The sequence below is a fragment of the Neoarius graeffei genome, chromosome 8 (assembly GCF_027579695.1).
Source record: "Neoarius graeffei isolate fNeoGra1 chromosome 8, fNeoGra1.pri, whole genome shotgun sequence".
In the NCBI taxonomy this organism is placed as follows: domain Eukaryota; kingdom Metazoa; phylum Chordata; class Actinopteri; order Siluriformes; family Ariidae; genus Neoarius; species Neoarius graeffei.
In genome coordinates, this window is record NC_083576.1 from 87,825,014 (window position 1) to 87,849,576 (window position 24,563).

The window sequence follows — 24,563 nt, forward strand, 5'->3', positions numbered from 1 at the left end:
TGGACCATGGGTACGAAAAAATTCCATATCGGTCATTGACAGTACATCACAGTGTACACGCCGGGCGTGTATATAGCCATAAACCGATTTCTAGTGATATGGCTTCCCCATTCCAGAACACCCCCACTTTTGGAAAGCTTGATACGCCCCTGGTGCCATGATACACTTCCACAAACATGTGTTGTGAAGATCAGACTTTGATAGATCCCTGTTCTTTAAATAAAACAGGGTGCCCACTCACACCTGATTGTCATCCCATTGATTGAAAACACCTGACTCTAATTTCACCTTCAAATTGACTGTTAATCCTCGAGGTTCACATACTTTTGCCACTCACAGATATGGGTCAGTCCATGAAATGATGTTACTTTTCATTGGTCCGGGTTTACATAATCATTTCATCTTTAATTTCCATGATTTAAAGAAATATTTAGCAGATTATCCATAAATATTGTTTGAAGAAATAAAATAAATAAAAAAATGAAGTTTTCTTTTGAAATAAAGAAATGTGAAACATTTTCTTCCCCTGTGACTGGACACGGATGACACGTTTTTTTGTGACATGGAATATTTGCTGACTTTGAGCTTAAATAAACCTTCGTTACTTTCTGAGAATTTCAATAAAATTAGTTTCATGGTACTTGCAATTTAGTTTTACACTCGCATAATAAAGTTAAGAAGGTTCTATAAACTATTTAGCTTCAAATTCATCCGCTAAAAATAGGTTGTGAACGTAACATTGTGATGTCCTACCGTGTTACGTTAGAAACCAGGCTTATAAAAAATGATAAAACGAGTTGAAATCATGATTGATGTTTTTAATATAAAGAAGAATATACTATAAAACGATGTAGGTAGAAAGAAATTTAAACAAACGGAAATAAAAGAAATTATCGATGTTTTTTCTCACATCCTAACTTAGCGTCCACTCACTTCCTGGTTCGTTCACAACCTGCGAGACCTATTTACTCAATCTAGGTCAGCTGACCTGACGCGAGATAACTTCTCGCGGGATCTCACGCACCACAGCACGTGCTCTAGAGAAGTGCAGATATAAGTGTGACTAAGTAAAGTAATGAATTCAATAATCTCATTTAACCCATATAGGATGAAACTGTTTCCTGTTAATGACTGTTGTTATTGTTCAAATCTTAGAGATTTTATGAAGTTTGTGAAATACCGGTATTTCATATTTTCAGTGTTTATGATGTTGAACTAATATTTCTAATGAATTCTTATTCAGTGTTAATGTTTAAAGTAAGCAAATAAAAGCAAAAAATTGATTTTATCAATATTTTTCCTTTATTTTTAAAAGCTTGTTCGTGTCCTTGTTACATTAGCAACCGGGTAAATATTTATGGATTTTATCATACATTGTAGAGCAGGAGTTATCTTAACAACTATGTTATATTTTCTTATATGGTCAATGCTTCATGGAAATAAAAGTTTTCAGTTGTAAATTGTTTTAAGTGACTCCCTCTGTCACATTTTGGTAACCCCATTTCATGGACTGACCCATATGTAATATTGGATGATTTTCCTCAATAAATAAATGACCAAGTATAATATTTTTGTCTCATTTGTTTAACTGGGTTCTCTTTATCTACTTTTAGGACTTGTGTGAAAATCTGATGATGTTTTAGGTCATATTTATGCAGAAATATAGAAAATTCGAAAGGGTTCACAAACTTTCAAGCACCACCGTAATATCACGATATGTGAAGATATTTCTGTGGTACTTAATATGTATCAATATATAATTTATCTAACAAACTTCCAGTAAAATTGTAATGTTGCATTTAAACAAAATATCCTGCACTCCTCTGCGAAAGCTTTCTACAAGATTTCAGAGTGTATCTTTGGCAATTTGTGCTCATTCAGCCAAAACAGTATTGTGAGGTCAAGCATCGATGTCAGATGAAGAGGCGTGGCTTGCAATTGACATTCCAGTTCATCCCAAAGATGTTCAGTGGGGTTGAGTTCAGAGACCTGTGCAAGACACTGGAGTTAGTTCACGTCCAACTCATCAAACCATGATCAGAAGGTTGGGGGTTCAAGCCCCAGCACCATCAAGCTACCACTCACTACGTTTACATGCACATAGAGAGAATCGAATTTCTGCCGTTACTCGACTGAAATCGAAGTTCAAAATGCCATGTATACACCTTAATTCGGCTGAAATTGAACTGCACTTGATTTCTCGGAATCGAGCTACACGACCTAGTTTATGCAATTTCTGCCGAGCTATTTTGCACATGTATACCCTATCGAGCTAGTTGTCGAGCTACTTCCGGAAGTGACGAGTGACGAGACCACAAGCGGGAAACACAACAGCCTCGGTCGGCATGACAACGAATCATGACAACGGCATGAATCTTTTCTTTTTGTGGCATTGTTTGCACTGTTAAAATTTAGCTCACTTACTGTATCACCAAATACATCTGTACAGCTGTTGCATAGCTGTGAATTGTATACATAAACAAGTCATTGTATTTGTGTGTGTGTGTATATATATATATATATATATATATATATATATATATATATATATATATATATATATATATATATGTCCAACATCTGAAGAATGTCAATAAAAACAAAACAACTGAACTTTTTGTGTGTTTATTAAGACATAAGTTAAATTGTAAGCAAAAAAAAAATATTTTTTTTGTAAGCAAAAAATGGACTTTAGAAAAATATTATTGTGCAAAATAAGTTGTCTTACAAAACAGTGGTCTGCACCGGACAGTTTGTAGCCATACAGTCTGTTAGAGCAAGCCGAACAGCTTGAACACGGAACTGCTAGTGTTGCCAGATTGGGTGTTTTAAGTGCATTTTAGCGGATTTGAACATGGTTTGCGCTGGGATACGTCAGCAGTATCTGGCAACACTATAGCTCTTCTTCATGACGACAACCGGAAGTGTACCAACACGATGGGGCGTGTAGCGCCACGTGTGGCTCGGGTGCACAATGCACCGTGCACAATAGCCCGATTTCACTTGTGCATGTAGGATTGGATTTCTCTGGCACCCCTGCTGGGGCCCTTTGCTCGATTACCAACAGCAGCTCGATTTGGACGTGCATGTAAACGTAGTCACTGTCTGGATCTTAAGCAAGACCCTTAACCCTGTCTGCTCCTGGGGCGCAGGATCATGGCCGACAACGCACATCCTGATCGAACCTTCCTTCCTGACCCCAGTTTCCTAACTGGGATACATGAAGAAAGAACTTCACTGCTTCTTCTTCCTCCTCCTCCTCTTCATAGAGCTCACTTTGGAAATGTACAACTGTCCAAAATATCTTTATGTGGTCTAACATTAACATTGCCCTCTACCAAACAACTGTTGGAACTCAGCACTAGGGTAGGTAATGTTCTCCTGGCATCCATCCAACCAAGATTCATCCATCAGACTCCCAAAGCGTGATTCATCACTCCAGAGAACACGTTTCCATGTTCCACTACTCCACAGTCCAGTTTTGGTGCTTTAATTAAACCACTCCAGCCAACACATGGCATTGCCCACCGTGATCTTGGACTTGTTTGCAGATCCTCAGCCATGGAAACCTATTTCACGAAGCTCCCAACACAAAACTCTTGTACGGATGCTGCTTCTAGAGGCAGCCTGGATCTCTGTAACGAGTGACGGATCAGAAGACAGATGATTTTTACATGCCATGTGCTTCAACCCTCAGGGTTTGTGAGCCGTTTCTCCTGAACACTTCCATTTCACAGCAACGATAGCACTTCCAGTTGACCAACTGTCTTGTAGCATACATGGCATCCCAGGACAGTGCCACATTTAAAGTCTTCAGGACAAACCATTCTCTACGGAGACTGCATGGCGATGTGCTTGATTTTATGCACCTGTTAGCAATGGGTGTGGCTGGAACACCTGAATTCAATCATTAGAAGGGGTGTCCCCATACTTTTGGCCATGTAGTGTATATTCACAGTACGTAATTATTATAAGAACACTGATGATCCACACTATAGAGCTTAAAATTGTACTGTGACAAAATGTTTCCCAGTATCAATATGATATCATTGTCTTCCCCAGCAGTCATGTGACATTTTGCAAACTGCAGCCGATCACAGTGTACACTGTTTAGGGTTTAAATTATATGTGTTTTAGGGAACAGGAAGTAGGTATCCACCTCTCTTCTGAAATCCCAATGTGGAAGTGTGTGTGGGTGTGGGCACTCGGTCAAAGGGAAAAAACAAGATGGACGAAAGTGGGTCAGAGCTGATTTCGTGTACATATCTGGCTGTCCTTTAAAGGAGAACTGAAGGCAAATCTTTTTATCATCAAAATTCTATTTCTCTCATTTTATTAAATATCGGAATGCATGTTTGATCGCTATTTTGTCGCTGCTATAGCAAGTTATGAGTGTGTGAAATACGCTCTGTAATATATCAGTCCATGTGTCAAAGCAATGGCTGTAAAGGAGATTCGTCGCGACCTGTGCAAGACATCGTAGGACGGAAGTAAAACGTACAGCGGAAATCAAAGTGACCGACGTCTGCCAACGTTGTCAAAAGACGCGCGCGGCCTCTTTCGAACGCTGACGTAATCAAGCCGGAAGTTTTGTTTGTTTTGATAGCAATCAGGAAAGTTTGAAAAAAGTCGGCAGTAATCGTCATTTAAACTTGTTTTTGTGCAATACTTCGTTTGGAAAACAGTTTTCAAAATGGCGGCACTGATACCTGGCTGACGCTTCACATTTCAAAGTCTCGCACAAGTCTCGTGACGATCGCGTGGATAAGCGACGCCTGCCGTGGACCAAACGAACTAAATTCAACACGGCTAAAAAACGAACAGGCCGATAAGTATAATATTTAATTGCAATTAGTTGCCAATACGAGTCGTGATATAAGGTTACTAAAACCGAAAACGTAACTGAATAAAACGTTAATTAAGAAATAAAGCAAGTTTAAAAATGACTTCAGTTCTCCTTTAAATTTGGCGGCTCTCTGATCACTGAGCAGGAAGACTCTGATTCTGTGTATTCTTTCCTATGGGGCAAAAAAAAAAATGACAGTAAAATGAGAAGTGCATCTTTCCAAGCACACTATTCAGGCACAGGATGGAGGAGTTGAAGTTGATTTGGGGATCAGTATTTTGAAAATGACAGGAAGACAAAAGATATAGATATGTATGTAAAATAGTAATTAATAAAACTTAAGATCAATAGTGTGATGGGGAAGCCATGGCCTAATGGTTAGAGAAGCAGCACTGGGAGTAAAAGGTTGTGGGTTTGATTCCCTGGACCAGCAGGAATGGCTGAAGTGCCCTTGAGCAAGGCACCTAACCCCCAACTACTCTCCAGGCTGCTCTGGGTATGCAGTATGTCACTCTGGATAAGAGCATCTGCTAAATGCCTGTAATGTAATGTAATGCAATGCTTACGCCTAATTCACACCTCGTTCACATTCAGCATTTCACATGCAACAATTACTGTTGATATTGTGTATTACAGACATTTCAGCAAACAAGACTGTCAATGATGGCGTCGCTCACTCCGGCCCCGTCTAGTCCAGAAGGAACGATCTAAAGTGGGCCACCTTCCTTGTGCAATAAATGCTGCAAGCTAGATACAAGCTATATTTTTTATATAAGCGATATCCACCCTAGGAACCCCGACCTATTTGCCAGAAAGAATCCAAAACGGCAAGGAATTGACTGAGAAGAAGCAATTTTTGTTGAACTTTTTAAACCCATTAAGGCTTGGTCCATAATTTCATCAATAATTGTAATTAAGCAAATCAGGGTAGAAGTTCTATGCACCCTCGGTACCCCTACCTTCATGCCAGAAGGCATCAAAATCAGTGAAGAATTGAGGGAGAAGAAGCGATGCATGGAAACTACTCGTTAGGGATTGATTAATTACGCCATATCTTCATTATTAATTGCAATTATGCGAATTTAGGTAGAAGCTATCGTATATGCACCCCAGGCAGACCGACCTTCCTGCCAAAAAGAATAAAAATCAGTGAAGAATTGAGAAAGAAGTGAGTTTTGTGAAATGTGGACGCCGCCGGATGGATAACAGACAACACATGATGGCATAAACTCATCGCCTGTCAGCCGGATGAGCTAAAAATGATCTAATGGGGGCAGCCATGGCCTGAAGGTTAGAGAAGCAGCCTTGGATCCAAAGGGTTACTGGTTCGAGTCCCAGGACCGGCAGGAAAAATGTGAGAGGAGTCGAGTGAATGAACAGCACTTTCCCCTCCCTCTGTATCATGGCTGAAGTATCCTTGAGCAAGGCGTCTAACTCCGAACTGTCCCAACCCAACCCCCGGGTGCTGTAGCTTAGCTGCCCGCTGCTCTGTGTGTGTGTGTGTGTATATGTGTGTGTGTGTGTTTTTTCACTGTTTCAAATGGGTTAAACGCAGAGCAGGAACTTCACTGTGCTTGAGCATCTCATCTCATCTCATTATCTGTAGCCGCTTTATCCTGTTCTACAGGGTCGCAGGCGAGCTGGAGCCTATCCCAGCTGACTACGGGCGAAAGGCGGGGTTCACCCTGGACAAGTCGCCAGGTCATCACAGGGCTGACACAGACACAGACAACCATTCACACTCACATTCACACCTACGGTCAATTTAGAGTCACCAGTTAACCTAACCTGCATGTCTTTGGACTGTGGGGGAAACCAGAGCACCCGGAGGAAACCCACGCGGACACGGGGAGAACATGCAAACTCCACACAGAAAGGCCCTCGCCGGCCACGGGGCTCGAACCCGGACCTTCTTGCTGTGAGGCGACAGCGCTAACCACTACACCACCGTGCCGCCCCGTGCTTGAGCATACACATGACAAATAAAGACCTGATATGACGGTAACAGATTGACAGTCTGGGCTAGAAAGAAATCAGCCCCAGCCTCAATTCTGGATCCTTCATACCATTCTGTGTGTATTATTTAAAGGAAAAAAAAATCCCAAAAGGTTCTTATAAAAAAATAAATAATCCACTTTAAGATATTTGTTAACAGAGAATAATCTGATCTGGGGGCGGCACGGTGGTGTAGCGGTTAGCGCTGTCGCCTCACAGCAAGAAGGTCTGGGTTCGAGCCCCGTGGCCGGCGAGGGCCTTTCTGTGCGGAGTTTGCATGTTCTCCCCGTGTCCGCGTGGGTTTCCTCCGGGTGCTCCGGTTTCCCCCACAGTCCAAAGACATGCAGGTTAGGTTAACTGGTGACTCTAAATTGAGCGTAGGTGTGAATGTGAGTGTGAATGGTTGTCTGTGTCTATGTGTCAGCCCTGTGATGACCTGGCGACTTGTCCAGGGTGTACCCCGCCTTTCGCCCGTAGTCAGCTGGGATAGGCTCCAGCTCGCCTGCGACCCTGTAGAAGGATAAAGCGGCTACAGATAATGAGATGAGAGATGAATCTGATCTGGATGATAAAACTGAATCCTTTTCTCTTCACTCCTGAACGCACCTGATCCGACTCACCTGTGCAGCAGGTGTGTGTTGACCTCAGCTGGGGCTCAAGTCAGAAGGTGAAATAATTACTGTCCTAGACTAAATACACAGATTTACTTCGAGTGCATTTATAAAAATCACACAAACATCCAAAAGGAACATGATGCACTCATTATACCTGGCAATCACCTACATTAAACAAGTCACAAAATAGGAAATGGTTAAGAAAAATCAGACCCGGAAGTAAACATCATGTCATTGTAAAAGTTCCACAAAAATATTATATAATGCATAATAACAATAATGATGAACAGTACTACTGTATTATAAAAAAAAAAAGTTATTTAATGTACTGTTAAAACAAATTAAAAAAACATGCAATAATGTTTAGCTGGGATTTTTGGAAAACTGTGCCATTATCCCTTTTTTTATATAAAGTTTTACAAACAATCCTTGAATTTTCTTACATTTTCTCCAGAAAGCAAAATCTCAACAACTGAAAAAACAAGCAGAAGTGACTTCAACTTTAATTTCAATTTAAAAAAAAAAGCTAAACTTGTGTAAACGTCTTTCTTACCTGCTGACAAAACAATCTTTGGACATTAGAGCTCCAGATCCTTTAAAAAAAAAAATACTTTTCCAGGCTGCAGAACGCTCCCTCGCCCGTCTGATCACACTTCTTTCAAGTTTCAGAGTAAGAAATAGGTTTAAACTCCAAAACACTCCTGGTTAAACACGTAGTGCACTATGTAGGGCTCCTAACCCGTTATTTAAAACCCCTAAGTAGCGCGCGGGCACAGGAAGTCTGGAGGTATTTGAGCGTCCGCCTTGGCATTCCCAGTTCCGGGTTGAACCGCGTCCATCGGTTGCGTTCCAAACTGCACACTTCTGTACTAAAGAGTGTGTTGGAAATTAGTACGCTGTGACAATCGTACTATTTCAGTCATACTACAGTATTTAGTATATTAGTGTGCGGTTTGGAACCGAGCCCGGAGCCATTTCAGAGTTCTCAGGAGAACAGAACCAAACAAAACGACTGAAGTCTGTCAAGTTTAGCTTTATTTTCAGGATTTTTTTTTTTCCTGACGTGCTAAACTTTTAGCAACATTATATAATCTGTATGCTAGTGATGCTAATGTTCACTATGAATACTGAAATATTACATTTGAGAGGGAATCTGGTGGAGTATAAAACTTTTCTGAGAAACAGGAAGTCGGCTGGAGTAGTTTCCTGTCTGAGGTGAAACCAGATGACCTTCATTTAGAGATTTATTTATTTATTTATCTATCCACTGTGCAAAATAATCGAAAGGAGGAAGTGATTTTTGCAAGGTTGAGAATTGGGCATACGTTTTTAAATAGCACTTTGTTTTTATTGGGAAAGCATCAGAATGGTCTGTGTTCTTGTCAGGAACCTGAGACTGTTCATCATGTCATACTCATCTCATCTCATCTCATCTCATTATCTGTAGCCGCTTTATCCTTCTACAGGGTCGCAGGCGAGCTGGAGCCTATCCCAGCTGACTACGGGCGAAAGGCGGGGTACACCCTGGACAAGTCGCCAGGTCATCACAGGGCTGACACATAGACACAGACAACCATTCACACTCACATTCACACCTACGCTCAATTTAGAGTCACCAGTTAACCTAACCTGCATGTCTTTGGACTGTGGGGGAAACCGGAGCACCCGGAGGAAACCCACGCGGACACGGGGAGAACATGCAAACTCCGCACAGAAAGGCCCTCGCCGGCCCCGGGGCTCGAACCCAGGACCTTCTTGCTGTGAGGCGACAGCGCTAACCACTACACCACCGTGCCGCCCTATCATGTCATACTGTTTTGCAGAAATTATGACAGTCAAAGACAGGAACTGCTCACACAGTTGCATGGACTTGGTTTGGAAGAGGTGACGTTGAAAAGCATTTTAGAAATAGGATCAAGCGGAAAGGGAAGACGATTTTTCTTAAAGTTTTTATTGGACACTGGGCTATATAGTAAGATATAGTGTAATTGGGCCTTAAGTAGGCGTCAATCCTGTAGATGGCAGCAATGCAACTATTTGGATGCCGGCTGCCGTAAAACTCCAAAGAAGAAGAAGACACTGTGCAAAAGCTTACATATCCCTGGTTATAAAGGCAAAACGAATCTGATGCAAACTTTTGGACTGATATAATTTTTTCCCCACTAGAACAATTAGAAGAAGAAACCTTTATTTGTCACATGCACACTTCAAGCACAGTGAGATTCATCCTCCGCATTTCACCCATCTGAAGCAGTGAACACACACACTCAGAGCAGTCAGGGGTTCGGTACCTCGCTCAAGGGCACTTCAGCCCAAGGCCGCCCCACGTCAACCTAATGGCCCTTTTCCACTCCCCTTTTTCAGCTCACTTCAGCCCGACACGGCTCGCGTTTCGACTACCTCAGAGCAGCACGACTGAGCTCACTTCAGCCCTACTCGGCACCCAAAACTCGCACGGTTTTGGAGTGGGGCTGAAGCGAGCCAAACCGAGCCGAGTGGGGCTAGGGGTGTGAGCAGACACTCCCCTGTGCACTGATTGGTGAGGAGGAGTGTCCTCACATGCCCACACACGCCCCGCGAGCACGCTGCGATCTGTAAACACCGTAAACCCGGAAGAAGAAGAATTACGACGAAGAAGAAGATCAGAAAACTAGAAGATGGAAGACCAACCCAAGCGAGGAAAGGCCAGCCAGTGGTCCATCGTGGAGACACAGACGTTTCTCTGTGTTGTGGCTGAGGAGCACATTCAGAAAAATCTCGACGGTGCTACGCGTAATGAGAAGGTGTTCCAGGAGATATCCCGGCTGATGTCGGAACACGGTTATCCCCTTGCAGGATCTGTTGGGGTTGTCGGTGACAACAAACCACAGCACTAAGACCAGCAACACTAACGACTCCATGTCCTCCATGTTTATTGTTTACTATCCGGGTCGTGAGACTACCGCTTAAAAGGTCACTGATGTCACTGTTTGCGCCGCCTAACGACATCACGTGACGTCCACCCACTTTCGCTAACTCCACCCAATGTGTCCACCCACTTCCAGCCAGCACGGTTGTAGTCGAAATGCAACCCCAACAGCCCCGCTCAGCCACGTTGGTAGTGGAAAAGCCCCATAACCGCATGTCTTTGGGGGAAACTGGAGCACCCGGAGGAAACCCACGCAGACACGGGGAGAACATGCAAACTCCACACAGAAAGGCCCTCGCCGGCCACTGGGTTCGAACCCGGAACCTTCTTGCTGTGAGGCGACCGTGCTAACCACTACACCACCTGTGATAATTAATTAATCAGTCTTGTGCTGTGCAAATTCTTAGGCACAGAAATGTAAATAAATGCTGTCACCAAAAATCAGAATCAGAAACACTTTTATTGCCAGGTGTGTGGACACACATGAGGAATTTGACTCCGGTTCACTTAGCTCTCATAGTACAAAACAGATAAAGTGTATACACAAAACAAGCAAACAACAACAACAAAAGTAGGTGCATAGTGCAAAGTAATCCAGGTAAGTCAAGTATGGAATAGTATAAATATAAAGTATACAGTGAGCACAGAATGACGGTATAAGTGTTCAGATATTTTACAAGTGATATTACTGATATATGAATCTGGATTTTAGCTGTTCATCACAGAAAGGATTTCCCTTTTGGTGCAATATGGTGCATAGTGCAAAGATCTCATCTCATTATCTCTAGCCGCTTTATCCTGTTCTACAGGGTCGCAGGCAAGCTGGAGCCTATCCCAGCTGACTACGGGCGAAAGGCGGGGTTCACCCTGGACAAGTCGCCAGGTCATCACAGGGCTGACACATAGACACAGACAACCATTCACACTCACATTCACACCTACGCTCAATTTAGAGTCACCAGTTAACCTAACCTGCATGTCTTTGGACTGTGGGGGAAACCGGAGCACCCGGAGGAAACCCACGCGGACACGGGGAGAACATGCAAACTCCGCACAGAAAGGCCCTCGCCGGCCACGGGGCTCGAACCCGGACCTTCTTGCTGTGAGGCGACAGCGCTAACCACTACACCACCGTGCCGCCTAGTGCAAAGATGAATAGTAAATTTAAATAAGTAAAAAAAATATAAGTAACAGTGAGCACAGAATGACGGTATGAGTGTGCAGATATTTTGCAAGTGATATTGCTGATATATGAATCTGGATTTTAGCTGTTCATCACAGAGACAGCCTGAGGGAAGAATCTGTTCTTGTGTCTGGTTGGCTTAAAAATAATATTTTTTAAATGTTGAAACATTTAATTTCACTATAAACAGTATGTCTGAAGATTCTCAGTCATCCAGGTCATAGTAAACTGTGTCCAGCACCTTCCTGGACAGAACGAACCTCACCACGGACCAGATTTGCACCCTGCTTGACCTCTGCCTGACCACCACCTATTTCCAGTTTAATGAAAGTTTCTTCAGACAGAAGCATGGATGCACCATGGGCTCACCGGCGTCCTCTATTGTGGCCAATCTTTACATAGAGAAAGTGGAACATAAAGCTTTGACCACTTTTTCAGGAGTTGCTCCCAGCCACTGGTTCAGATATGTGGATGACACCTGGGTTAAAATCAAAACCCATGAGGTGGAAGCCTTCTCTAAGCACATCAATGCAGTGGATATCAACATCAGTTTCACCCGGGAGGACGTCAGTGGGAATAATCTAGCCTTCTTGGATTGTGATGTACACATTAGACAAGCTAGAAGCCTTAGCATCGAGGTCTACCGGAAACCCACACACTTCCACTCACACCACCCACTGGAACACAAATTGGAGGTCATTAGGACCTTACAACACAGGGCTCAGAACATTCCTACAATGGTAGAGGGAAAAGAGAAGAAGCAGAATCACATCAAGAAAACACTTCAGAGCTGCGGGTATCCCAACTGGGCTTTCTTCAAGAGCAGAAAAAGGAACATAATGGACAAGGAGGATAACAGGAACAAACGCAAGAACATTGTCATTCCCTACATTTCTGGTCTATCTGAGAAACTCAGGAGGATCTTTTACAAACACAACATTCCGGTACATTTCAGACCCAGTAACACCCTGAAGCAGAAACTGGTCCACCCTAAGGACAGAATAGCCAGACACAAACAGGACAACGTAGTGTATGCAATTCAGTGCAGTGAGGAATGCACGGACTCATATATTGGGGAAACAAAACATCTGCTCCACAGGCGCATGACTCAACACAGGAGAGCCAGTTCCTCAGGCCAGGACTCTGCTGTCTATCTTCATCTTAACAACAAAGGACACTCATTTCAGGATTGCAACGTACGCATTTTAGCCAGAGAGGATCGTCGGTATGAGCGAGGAGTTAAAGAAGCCATTTTTGTCAACCTGGAACGGCCATCACTGAACAGAGGTGGGGGACTAAGACATCATTTATCAGCCACCTACAATGCAGTCCTTGGCACACTTCCCAGACAACTGAATGCACACCAAAACCCAGCTGTTTTCAGTCAGTGCGTTTACATGCACATCCAAATCGAGCTACTGTCTGTAATCTAGCTAAGGGTCCCAGCAGGGGTGCCAGAGAAATCCAATCCTACATGCACACAAGGAAATCGAGCTATTGTGTGAGGTACATTGTGCACCCGAGCCACAGGTGGCGCTACACGCCCCATCGTGTTGGTACACTTCCGGTTGTTGTCATGAAGAAGAGCTATTCAAGAGTATAAACAAAGTTATCAGTTCCGTGTTCACAAGAAGAACGACGACGAGGACAGCAACATCGAGATATATATATATATATATATATTCAACTCCTTAAGCTGAATGAGCATGAACTCTATCTCCTCATTGCTCCAGAAGTGCACGTTTCTACTACTGTTGTCATGCCGACCGAGGCTGTTGTGTTTCCCGCTTGTGGTCTCGTCACTTCCGGAAGGGGCAGTGCTGAAGTAAGTAGCTCGACTACGTAGCTCGATAGGGTTTACATGCACTAAGTAGCGCGGCTACAATCGCATAATCTAGGTCGCGTAGCTCGATTACGAGAAATCCAGTTCGGTCCGATTTCAGCTGAGCTAAGGTGTTTCCATGGCATTTAGAACTTCGATTTCAGTCGAGCTACGGCAGAAATTCGATTTTCTCTATGTGCATGTAAACGCACTGAGTCACTACGTTTACATGCACATAGAGAGAATCGAATTTCTGCCGTTGCTCGACTGAAATCGAAGTTCAAAATGCCATGTATACACCTTAATTCGGCTGAAATTGAACCGAACTTGATTTCTCGGAATCGAGCTACACGACCTAGTTTATGCGATTTCTGCCGAGCTATTTTGCGCATGTATACCCTATCGAGCTAGTTGTCGAGCTACTTCCGGAAGTGACGAGTGACGAGACCACAAGCGGGAAACACAACAGCCTCGGTCGGCATGACAACGAATCATGACAACGGCATGAATCTTTTCTTTTTGTGGCATTGTTTGCACTGTTAAAATTTAGCTCACTTACTGTATCACCAAATACATCTGTACAGCTGTTGCATAGCTGTGAATTGTGTACATAAACAAGTCATTGTATTTGTGTGTATATATGTCCAACATCTGAAGAATGTCAATAAAAACAAAACAACTGAACTTTTTGTGTGTTTATTAAGACATAAGTTAAATTGTAAGCAAAAAAAATATTTTTTTGTAAGCAAAAAATGGACTTTAGAAAAATATTATTGTGCAAAATAAGTTGTCTTACAAAACAGTGGTCTGCGCCGGACAGTTTGTAGCCATACAGTCTGTTAGAGCAAGCCTAACAGCTTGAACACGGAACCTAGTGTTGCCAGATTGGGGGGTTTTAAGTGCATTTTAGCGGATTTGAACATGCTTTGGGCTGGAAAACGTCAGCAGTATCTGGCAACACTATAGCTCTTCTTCATGACGACAACCGGAAGTGTACCAACACGATGGGGCGTGTAGCGCCACGTGTGGCTCGGGTGCACAATGCACCTTGCACAATAACCCGATTTCACTTGTGCATGTAGGATTGGATTTCTCTGGCACCCCTGCTGGGACCCTTTGCTCGATTACCAACAGCAGCTCGATTTGGGCGTGCATGTAAACGTGACTCACAGGAGGACAGAGAGAACCAGCAATCCACTGATCACCCCAACGACTCTCGAGGCCGTTCACACCCAGCCCCCAGTGACCCACACCAGCAGGATGACTCAGCGACACCTTAGGATTGCTTTTCATCCATGAGAGGATAAATACCTGATACTCCCAGAACTGAAGAAGCCTTTCGGATGAGAGGTGAAACGTCTTCAAGAATCTTCAAGCAAGTCCAGTTGCTCTCTTTTACCACCCACAGTTTACTATAAACAGTAATCAGTAAGCCGTAATAAATGAAACAGTCAATATTTGGTGTGAGATGACCCTTTGCTTAAAAAAAAAAAAAAGGAGTCTCAGGTCCAGTGAGTGCAGTTTTATGCGGAAATGAGCTGTAGGTTTTACTGAGCATCTTACAGAACCAGCCGCAGTTCTTCTGGACACTTTGACTGTCACACTCACTTCTTCATTCTGCACCAAAACTTTTGCACCAGTAGCCTTCATTATGTTTTCTTTTTTTAATCTGAAAAGTGCTCCCTTACATAATGTGCTGCTCAGGTATAAACTTTTTTTTTTGTGACATTTAATTTTGTGCTGCAAAATGAACATTTGGAACTCTAAAATGTTTTTGTACTGACTTGATAATGTAGGAATCATAAAATAGAAATCTATAAATTTTGGATGAAAAAAAGTAGGGTACCAAGACTTTTGCACAGTTTTATATATAATTTTTTCTCTCTACTGGAAGTTTGTTCTTTAGTGTTCTGCCTGATGGTAGCGTCAGCCATCAGAGTTTCTAAGGAACGTTACAGTAGTGGTTTCCTGTTGCCTTCTACTGAATTATTACAGAGCTTTGCTCCTCTCAACCCTTCACAGCTGTGGACAGTTTAGAGTAGCCAGTTAACCTAACCACGTGTAGGAGGAAACCCATGGAGCACAGGGAGAACATGCAAACTTCACACAGACAGGCCCCCATCAGTTACCGGGTTCAAACCCAGAACTTTCTTGCTGTGAGGCAACAGTGCCACCCAGAAGTTTGTTGGATAAATTACAGTCGTGTTCAAAATAATAGCAGTGTGTTTAAAAATGTGAGTAAAGCTCAAAATCCTTATAATAGTTTTTATTTCCATGCATTGGGAACACTGCACATTATATTCTCCATCAAAACATGAAGAAAAATGTATCAATATTTTAATTACTTTACAGAAAATGAAGAAAAATGAACATTGGGCTGTTCAAAAAAAATAGCAGTGTCTGCATTTTTCATTACAAACTCCAAATATTTACTGTATAAACTGAAAAAATCTTAAGGATTTAGTATTCCTGTGAATCACTAAACTAATATTTAGTTGTATAACCACGGTTTCTGAGAACTTCTGGCACCTGTGAACAGGTATTCCAGCCCAGGATGATTTGACATCATTCCACAATTCCTCTGCATTTCTTGGTTTTGCCTCAGAAACGGCATTTTTGATGTCACCCCACAAGTTTTCTATCGGATTAAGGTCCGGGGATTGGGCTGGCCACTCCATAACTTTCATTTTGTTGGTCTTGAACCCTGATGCTGCTCGCTTACTGGTGTGTTTGGGGTCGTTGTCTTGTTGAAACACCCATTTCAAGGGCATTTCCTCTTCAGCATAAGGCAACATGACCTCCTCAAGTATTTTGATATATGCAAACTGATCCATGATCCCTGGTATGCGATAAATGGGCCCAACACCATAGTAAGAGAAACATTCCCATATCATGATGCTTGCACCACCATGCTTCACTGTCTTCAGAGTGTACTGTGGCTTGAATTCAGTGTTTGGGGGTCGTCTGAAAAACCGTCTGCGGCTCTTGGACCCAAAAAGAACAATTTTACTTTCATCAGTCCACAAAATGTTTTTCCATTTCTCTTTAGGCCAGTCGATGTGTTCTTTGGCAAATTGTATCCTCTTCAGCACGTCTTTTTTTAACAGTGGAACTTTGCGGGAGCTTCTTGCCGATAGATTAGCTTCACACAGGCATCTTCTAATTGTCACAGTACTCACAGGTAACTTCAGACCGTCTTTGATCACCCTGGAGCTGATCATTGGCTGAGTCTTTGCCATTCTGGCTGTTCTTCGATCCATTCGAATGGTAGTCTTCTGTTTTCTTCCACGTCTCTCTGGCTTTGCTGTCCATTTTAAAGCACTGGAAATCATTTTAGCCGAGCAGCCCATCATTTTCTGCACTTCTTCACAGTATACGTTTTACCTCTCCAATCAACGTTTTAATCAAAGCACGCTGTTCTTCTGAACGATGTCTGGAACGACCCATGTTTCTCAGGTTTTCAGAGAGAAATGGATGTACAACATGTGCTGCTTCATCCTTAAATTAGGGCCACCTGACTGACATCTGTTTTTTCACAGAATGAATGATCTCACTAATTAAACTCCACACTGCTATTATTTTGACGTCCCTTTCACTTAATTATTCGATTACACAGACTCAGGAGCATGCGCATCATGAATGTTGGGTCTGTTGGTTTTCTATGACTCTACTACACCTACTGGTAAATTATTTGCCATGTAGTAATATAATTTCCACCAAAAACAGTGATTGATCTGGTTAGTCGTGTTGGACTGCTATTATTTTGAACACAAGTGTATATACTGAGTACCACAGAAATATCTTCACATATTGTGATATATATATATATATATATATATATATATATATATATATATATAGACATGAGTGTTTTGCTGGGAAATACACCACTCGTATTTTTCATCTGAGCTCCATCCGGGACATGGAAAACCAAAACCGTGACATAAATCTCTATATGTCACTCGTGAGGAAATCAACAAATTGTTTTGATGAATTTGGAGACTTTTTGTTTGTGAATGGTGTCGATATAATAAAAATACAAGACTGCTCTGAGAGCATGATATCCCCCGCTGGCATCTCTGCCATAACTCTGGTAAAATGCGACTGAATTGGATGAAGTTGCAATATGCATATTACCAACATATAACAAAGAATCCTGTCAAGTTTTGTGAAATTCGTCCAAAAATCGTGAGTGGAGTTGATTTCAGAAAGTAAGTACCCTTCCCAGGATGGACGTTGCCATGACATAATACCTCTTCGGGTCTTTTAGCCAGTGGGGGATAAAAACCATAAGGGAAGTTGATTTCAGAACGCAAGCACATCTTGATGAAATTGCCAAAGTACAAGTTTGTTAATAATCAAGGGCATAACTCTGGTAAAATTTGTCCAAATTAAATGAAATTTAAATATGTGTATAACTGTCATATAACAAAGCCTTTTGCCAAGTTTGGTGAAATTCCTCCACAAATTGTGAGAGGAGTTGATTTCAGAAGAACCTACACCCTCATGAAATTGTCAAAGGACAAGTCCTTTAATCAAGGGTCAAAACTCTGGGAAAATTTTCAGAAACGAAATTAAATCGCAATATGCGTATTACCGTCATATAACAAGGCCTTTTACCAAGCTTCGAGAAATTCATCCAAAAACTGAGAGAGGAGTTGATGCCAGAAGACAAGCACACCTTCATGAAGTTGTGAAAGTACAAGATTATTAATCAAGGGCTGTAACTCTGGTAAAATGCGACCGAATTGAACAAAATAACGTGTACTACTGACATATAACAAAGAATCCTGTCAAGTTTCGTGAAATTCTTCATGAATTCTGAAATTTGTGAATTTCAGGTGGTCCCGGGAGGGACGGACGGACATCGCCACGACATAATCCCCCTTTGGGCCTTTCGACCAGCAGGGGATTAAAAAAAAATAAAAATAAAAATCACACATTGGCTTGAAGATATGAAGTTTATCTTCTTGTGTTGAAAAAACTCGCATTTTTCATACAAAATAAATCACGGATCTGAGTGACATATCTCCTAATATTTCACTCTGATGACATCACTCCCAGTGTTTTCCCACTGACTAGATGCACATGGCCAAAATGGCGAACCGATTCAAAATTAAAATTCTTTCGATTAGCTTATGTATGTTTTGTGGATGTGTCTATAAAATATAAAGAACATTACACAGTGGCGTGAAGATATGTTTATTTTCTCATGTTGAAAAAATATAATCATTCGCTTCACTCATTTGTAAATATATTTGCTTGAAGATAAATTTCATATCTTCACACCACTGTGTAATATCCTCTATGGATAGTATTTTTCTCATCTCATTATCTGTAGCCGCTTTATCCTGTTCTACAGGGTCGCAGGTGAGCTGGAGCCTATCCCAGCTGACTACGGGTGAAAGGCGGGGTACACCCTGGACAAGTCGCCAGGTCATCACAGGGCTGACACATAGACACAGACAACCATCCACACTCACATTCACACCTACGCTCAATTTAGAGTCACCAGTTAACCTAACCTGCATGTCTTTGGACTGTGGGGGAAACCGGAGGAAACCCACACGGCTGTGTGTGTGTATATATATATATATATATTTATTTATTTTACATACATACACACTTTTATACAGACCCCCATCTTCCTCCTGCTCCCTACAGAGCAAATGATGAACAGGACTAACTTGTTTCATGGAAGTTACACAACTATAAACTAATTTAACATAACTTATTTTGAAATAAATTTTAAAAAAATGTAATCCTTGACATTGTGATGTGATAAGAGGAATTAAAAATTCGCTTTGGGAGGAGCCATCCTAAGGAATTTACTTAAAGTGAAACTACTGTTCATGTTTTTCTCCAACAGCAACAGCAAGTCCCCCAACATTTTATTCCTTATGTGGTCTGAAAACGCACTGTTGCCCTCTCAGTCCACTTTTCTGTGCATCAGATAGTTGAGTCATATCCTGCTATTAAGTGAGAGAACTAAGCTGAGGGGAAGAGAAGAAATCCTGAAGCACAGAGACTCAAAAAGAAGGGAGGGGAGACCCACCAAAAAGACCACAACCCCACACACCACTGTTACAAAACTCATTTATTTCTTTCACAGATCGCCATCCTGTGAGGCTTCTGCATTACAAAATCACCTCAGTGGATGGCATTGAGAGAAGAGTGAAGGTTGTAAAATCTCCCTGGACCTGAACTGAAGCTCTCCGTCCAGCAGAAAGGAGGAGACGAATGAAACCCAAGTGATCGTACTGCCTTAAAGTGCGAACATGGAGATGACCATGTTGTCATCATCGGAGAAAAGGAGGAGTCTGTTTGTTTTGTGCATACCATATTCATCTGTGTAACGAGCCTGTACAAAAATAATGACGGTGTACAACCGTAAAAATATCCTTCAGCTAAAAGCAATACGTTTTTAAAAATGGGGAACAGTTACGTTCTGGAGAAGGCGTGCTAAACTGTTTACAGATGGAGACGTAGTGCTGAGCAATTTCTCTCTTTACACAGTCATGCTCATATACAAACAATACAAACTTAGTTCAGCTACAATGGGTGGAAATATATACACATACATGCAAATGAATAACACATGGAGGGACTACAGAACTTCAGGAACTCTGAAAAGAAAAAAAAAAAAGTTACAGAGGAGTGACAGCTGTGTGTTGGCAGAATTACAGCTTAAAATTACAGACACACATTAAAGCCAGCAGTTAGTTATGGGTTAAAAGTGAAGGCATAAGGTTCTGGGCTGAGTTTCCCAAAAGCATTGTAGCACAAAGATAAACGTTCAATGGTAGAGCAAGCAGCACAATGAATGAACACAAAAAACAAACACTCTTAGTTAAGATGCTCTTAGCATTAAGAGGCTTTTGGGAAACCCACCGCTGTCCAGGTAAGCGACAAATGAATATACAAAAATACTGGAGGAGACACAAAAACCAAAAGGACGCCTGATCTCAATCCACAGTGGAGTAACAGACCTAAAGCTTGTTTGAGGAACTGCTCTGCTGAGACACCGACGAGTCCTTGAGCAAGAATCCGGATCCTCAACTGCCTTTACAACGCGTAAATGCGACATTAAACACTACAGTGCTCGAGTCGTCCTAAAACATCAGAAAACGCACCACAGACCCAATTCAGCTCCTGAAGGGAAATTTCACCCTGAACATCAATAAGTTCATACTGAAATCTCTGGGATGCGTTTAGTGATTCTGGTCCTGATTTAATTCCTGTAAGAAGTTTAAAGAGGGACATCATGATTACCGGTGGCGTTCAAATGCAGACGCAAAAGAACAAGTTTCATTTCTCACTCTTGCTGCAGCTATGATGATGACGAGTGTCAAAGGTTAAGCTTGGGAAGCTGATCTGTTTGAGCCGAGTGTACAGATGTGAGAAGTGAAAGAACTGAATGCAGTAAAAGCACTGCTGCATCGCTCTCTTTATCTAGAGATGATGCAAGGGATAAATCAACCTGAATTGTGGAGAACACTAACCAAAGTTAATTATAATTGCTGAGAAGTCGTTCAGGGTGAATTTCCTTTAAAGGTAGTTTGTAACGTTGCAGTAAAATGTTCGTGATCTGCAATAATCCTTTAATTGTAAAGATACCTCGTTAAATTTGATTTGCACCATGGAACGGATCTTGCTTGTTTCATATATTCTCCAGTTGAAGTGCCATTCCACCATTGGATGTATTCTTTGGCATAAAATACAATATATTTTGACAACATATATAAATGGTATCACTAGATAGAGAAATCTTTTAGCTTCAAAATGATATATCAAACAATTTTTTGACAATGACAAGTATATTAATTTCGCGACCAAAGTCACCTACCCTTTTAATTTCCGCACGTGATGTCATCGGCAGGTTCCCCTTCTTGTGTACCACGTGATGTGGCACATATCAGCAATGGCGGAAAGAACGCGATAAAAATAATACCAATAAATCTAGCTAACTGAAAGATTAACTCAATTTTTCTGGCTCCCATATACGAGGAGAAATGACTCTCTCACTTTGGGGGTTTCCTGGTCTAAAAATAGACCGACACGTGGTACACAAGAAGGGGAACCTGCCGATGACATCACGTTTCACTACCGCGCGGAAATTAAAAGCGTAGGTGACTTTGGTCGCAAAATTAATATACTTGTCGTTGTCAAAAAATTATGTTTGATATATCATTTTGAAGCTAAAAGATTTCTCTGTCTAGTCATGTTGTCATAAAATATATTGTATTTTATGCCAAAAAAATACATCCAATGGTGGAATGGCACTTTAAGGCTTCTGTTCCTTTTTAAGTCCAGAAACGAGCTCTGACTGACACAGCTCTAAATATTACAAACTGCGTTGTTAAATTTGCTGGGACGTTTGAATCCAAACCCGAAAATCTACCTTTTTTTCCCCTCTCAGTTATTCTGTAGTGCTCAGCCAAGCGCTCATACTTAAAACATCTCCATTATGAAAGACAGCTTGAAAGACGAACATGATTAAAACGGCTGTGTAAAAGCAAATGATCTGTAAACGAGCAACTTTACACCCACTTCTATAAACCAATAGCTAAAAACAGGGCGACAGTTTATTTAAAAAAAAATAAAAATAAAATAGATCAGGGACTAGAGCTGGTATTCCTGCTGGTGCTTGTTTGTGTACTTTATCAACGTAGCAAAATAATGCCTTCAAATCCTGGGTACGGAACCCAGTTCCACACATCATTGGGTTCAAACATGTTTAAAAGCACAGCTGTTAAAATAAAACATCACTGACGCTTCCTGTTGGGCAGGGGAACGTTCTGTGCCACTTTTCAGTAGATCGCTGCTTTGGGTAAAAGTAGATTATAAAAAAAAATAAATGAAAAGACATTTAAAAAAAAAAAAAGCCATTCAACTCTATATACACATACATACAGACATAAAATCAGCTTATTTCACATGGATCCAAAACACAGCCAAACCTTTTAAATAAAAAGGTGGCCTTCGTTTGTTAAATACAGGTGCACTAATCTCATCACGTGCATGCGGAGGTCAAAGGTTGGCAATAGGGACGTCAAAAAGGTCGCACAGGCCCTCGGTCTCGTCCAGGTTATAGATGTAGTCGTGGTCGCCGGGAGGTGGTGAGAGGCGGAGGAGTGGAGAGAAAACTAGAAAAGAGAAAGGCAGAGTGTGAAAAAAAAAAAAAAGGGACCGACGTTTCTGATGCTCATCCTTGAAAGGGGAAAGAAAATAATTTTATTAATTTTAATTATTCTTGTAATTAATTAACTACAAGAAAGGATGACAATGAGGACATGGAAACATCACGGTTACGCCTAAGATCATTTCTTTGAGAGATGCTTCGAGCAACAATTGGAATTAAGATTGGGGAAGTCATGGTCTAATGGTTAGAGAAGCAGCTTTGGAACCAAAAGGTTGCTGGTTTGATTCCCTGGACCAGCAGGAATGGCTGAAGTGCCCTTGAGCAAGGCGCCTAAATCCTGGGTAACCCTGGCTGCTCTGGGTATACTGTACGTCGCTCTGGAAGTACACAGGTGGAATTAAAGAAAAGTGGACACCTTTTCGGCCAGAGGAGGTATGTGCTGCGGTGAATGAGAAAAGCATGATGATTCATGTGAAGGCTCAAAACAGCTAAAACCAAAATACATATAAAGCCGTCAAACGAGCATGGGTGCGTATTGCAAAAGATCTTGCAGAAGACTTTAGTGGGTCAAAGAAACTACTATATCGCTTGGTCAAGTCGTACAAGAAACCAAGAACAGAAAGTCAGTCTTTTTTTAATTGAAAGTGCCAAGGGTGAGCTCTTAACAGACCCAAATGAAGTGGATAAGTGTTGGAAAGAATATTTTGAAGGGCTGCTCAATGTCTCCATAGAAGCCCGAGATGGAGAGGAACTGGGAGTTGAAGATGAGCTCAAGGACACGACCCAATATCAGACAACAAAACGATAAAGGTCTTCACTGCAGTTAAACACACAAAGAACAATAAGGCCCCTGGCTGTGATCAAATACCGGCTGAGGTCTTTTAATGCGGATGCAGCAAAATGGTAAACCTGCTGATCCAGATCTTTAACGTAGCTTGGGAACAGGAGACGATACCCTCAGACCGGAGCTCTGCTATGATATTTCCAAACCACAAGAAGGGAGATGGAACATAGTGTTGGAACTCTAGGACTATATCCTTGCTCCCCCATGCTGGAAAAACATGAGCACGTGTTGGAAAGGAGACTTCAAGGTATTGTTGCAGATTGTCTTCATGAACCACAACATGGTTTTAGATTGAACAGGGGAACAACGGATCTCCGCTTTGTATTAAAGATGCTACCTGGGAAGTCCAATTTTCCCTCGGTACCTGGCTTTCCTTGATTGCAAAAAAGCTTTTGATCAAGTACCCTTACCTTGGATACCTTGGAGTTTGATCACTCAGGCCAAGCAGTTCTCATATCTCCACCGCTGATCCCCAAGGTACAGTGGTGCTTGAAATTTTCTATATTTCTGCATAAATATGACCTAAAACATCATCAGATTTTCACACAAGTCCTAAAAGTAGATAAAGAGAACCCAGTTAAACAAATGAGGCAAAAATATTATACTTGGTCATTTATTTATTGAGGAAAATGATCCGATATTACATATCTGTGAGTGGCAAAAGTATGCGAACCTTTGCTTTCAGTGACCCCCTTGTACAGCAATAACTGCAACTAAACGTTTGCGGTAACTGTTGATCAGTCCTGCACACCGGCTTGGAGGAATTTTAGCCCGTTCCTCCGTACAGAACAGCTTCAACTCTGGGATGTTGGTGGGTTTCCTCACATGAACTGCTCGCTTCAGGTCCTTCCACAACATTTCGATTGGATTAAGGTCAGGACTTTGACTTGGCCATTCCAAAACATTAACTTTATTCTTCTTTAACCATTCTTTGGTAAAACGACTTGTGTGCTTAGGGTCGTTGTCTTGCTGCATGACCCACCTTCTCTTGAGATACAGTTCATGGACAGATGTCCTGACATTTTCCTTTAGAATTCTCTGGTATAATTCAGAATTCATTGTTCCATCAATGATGGCAAGCCGTCCTGGGCAGATGCAGCAAAACAGGCCCAAACCATGATACTACCACCACCATGTTTCACAGATGGGATAAGGTTCTTATGTTGGAATGCAGTGTTTTCCTCTCTCCAAACATAACGCTTCTCATTT

At 41.8% G+C, this 24,563-nt stretch overlaps 2 protein-coding genes across 2 annotated transcripts in view; both read right to left on the minus strand.

Annotated features, from left to right (window-relative positions):
* Window positions 1–8,142, minus strand: part of elmo3 (engulfment and cell motility 3) — a 95,131-nt gene extending 86,989 nt beyond the window's left edge. The window contains exon 1 of the mRNA XM_060928441.1: window positions 8,009–8,142. The gene's annotated coding sequence lies outside the window, so the exon portion shown is untranslated. The remainder of the gene's footprint in view (window positions 1–8,008) is intronic.
* A 13,059-nt stretch (window positions 8,143–21,201) lies between these two features.
* The window catches only part of e2f4 (E2F transcription factor 4), a 32,975-nt gene continuing 29,613 nt past the window's right edge, over window positions 21,202–24,563 (minus strand). The window contains exon 10 of the mRNA XM_060928442.1: window positions 21,202–22,514. Within this exon, the coding sequence (XP_060784425.1) occupies window positions 22,399–22,514 (116 nt within the window). The 3' untranslated portion in view covers window positions 21,202–22,398. The remainder of the gene's footprint in view (window positions 22,515–24,563) is intronic.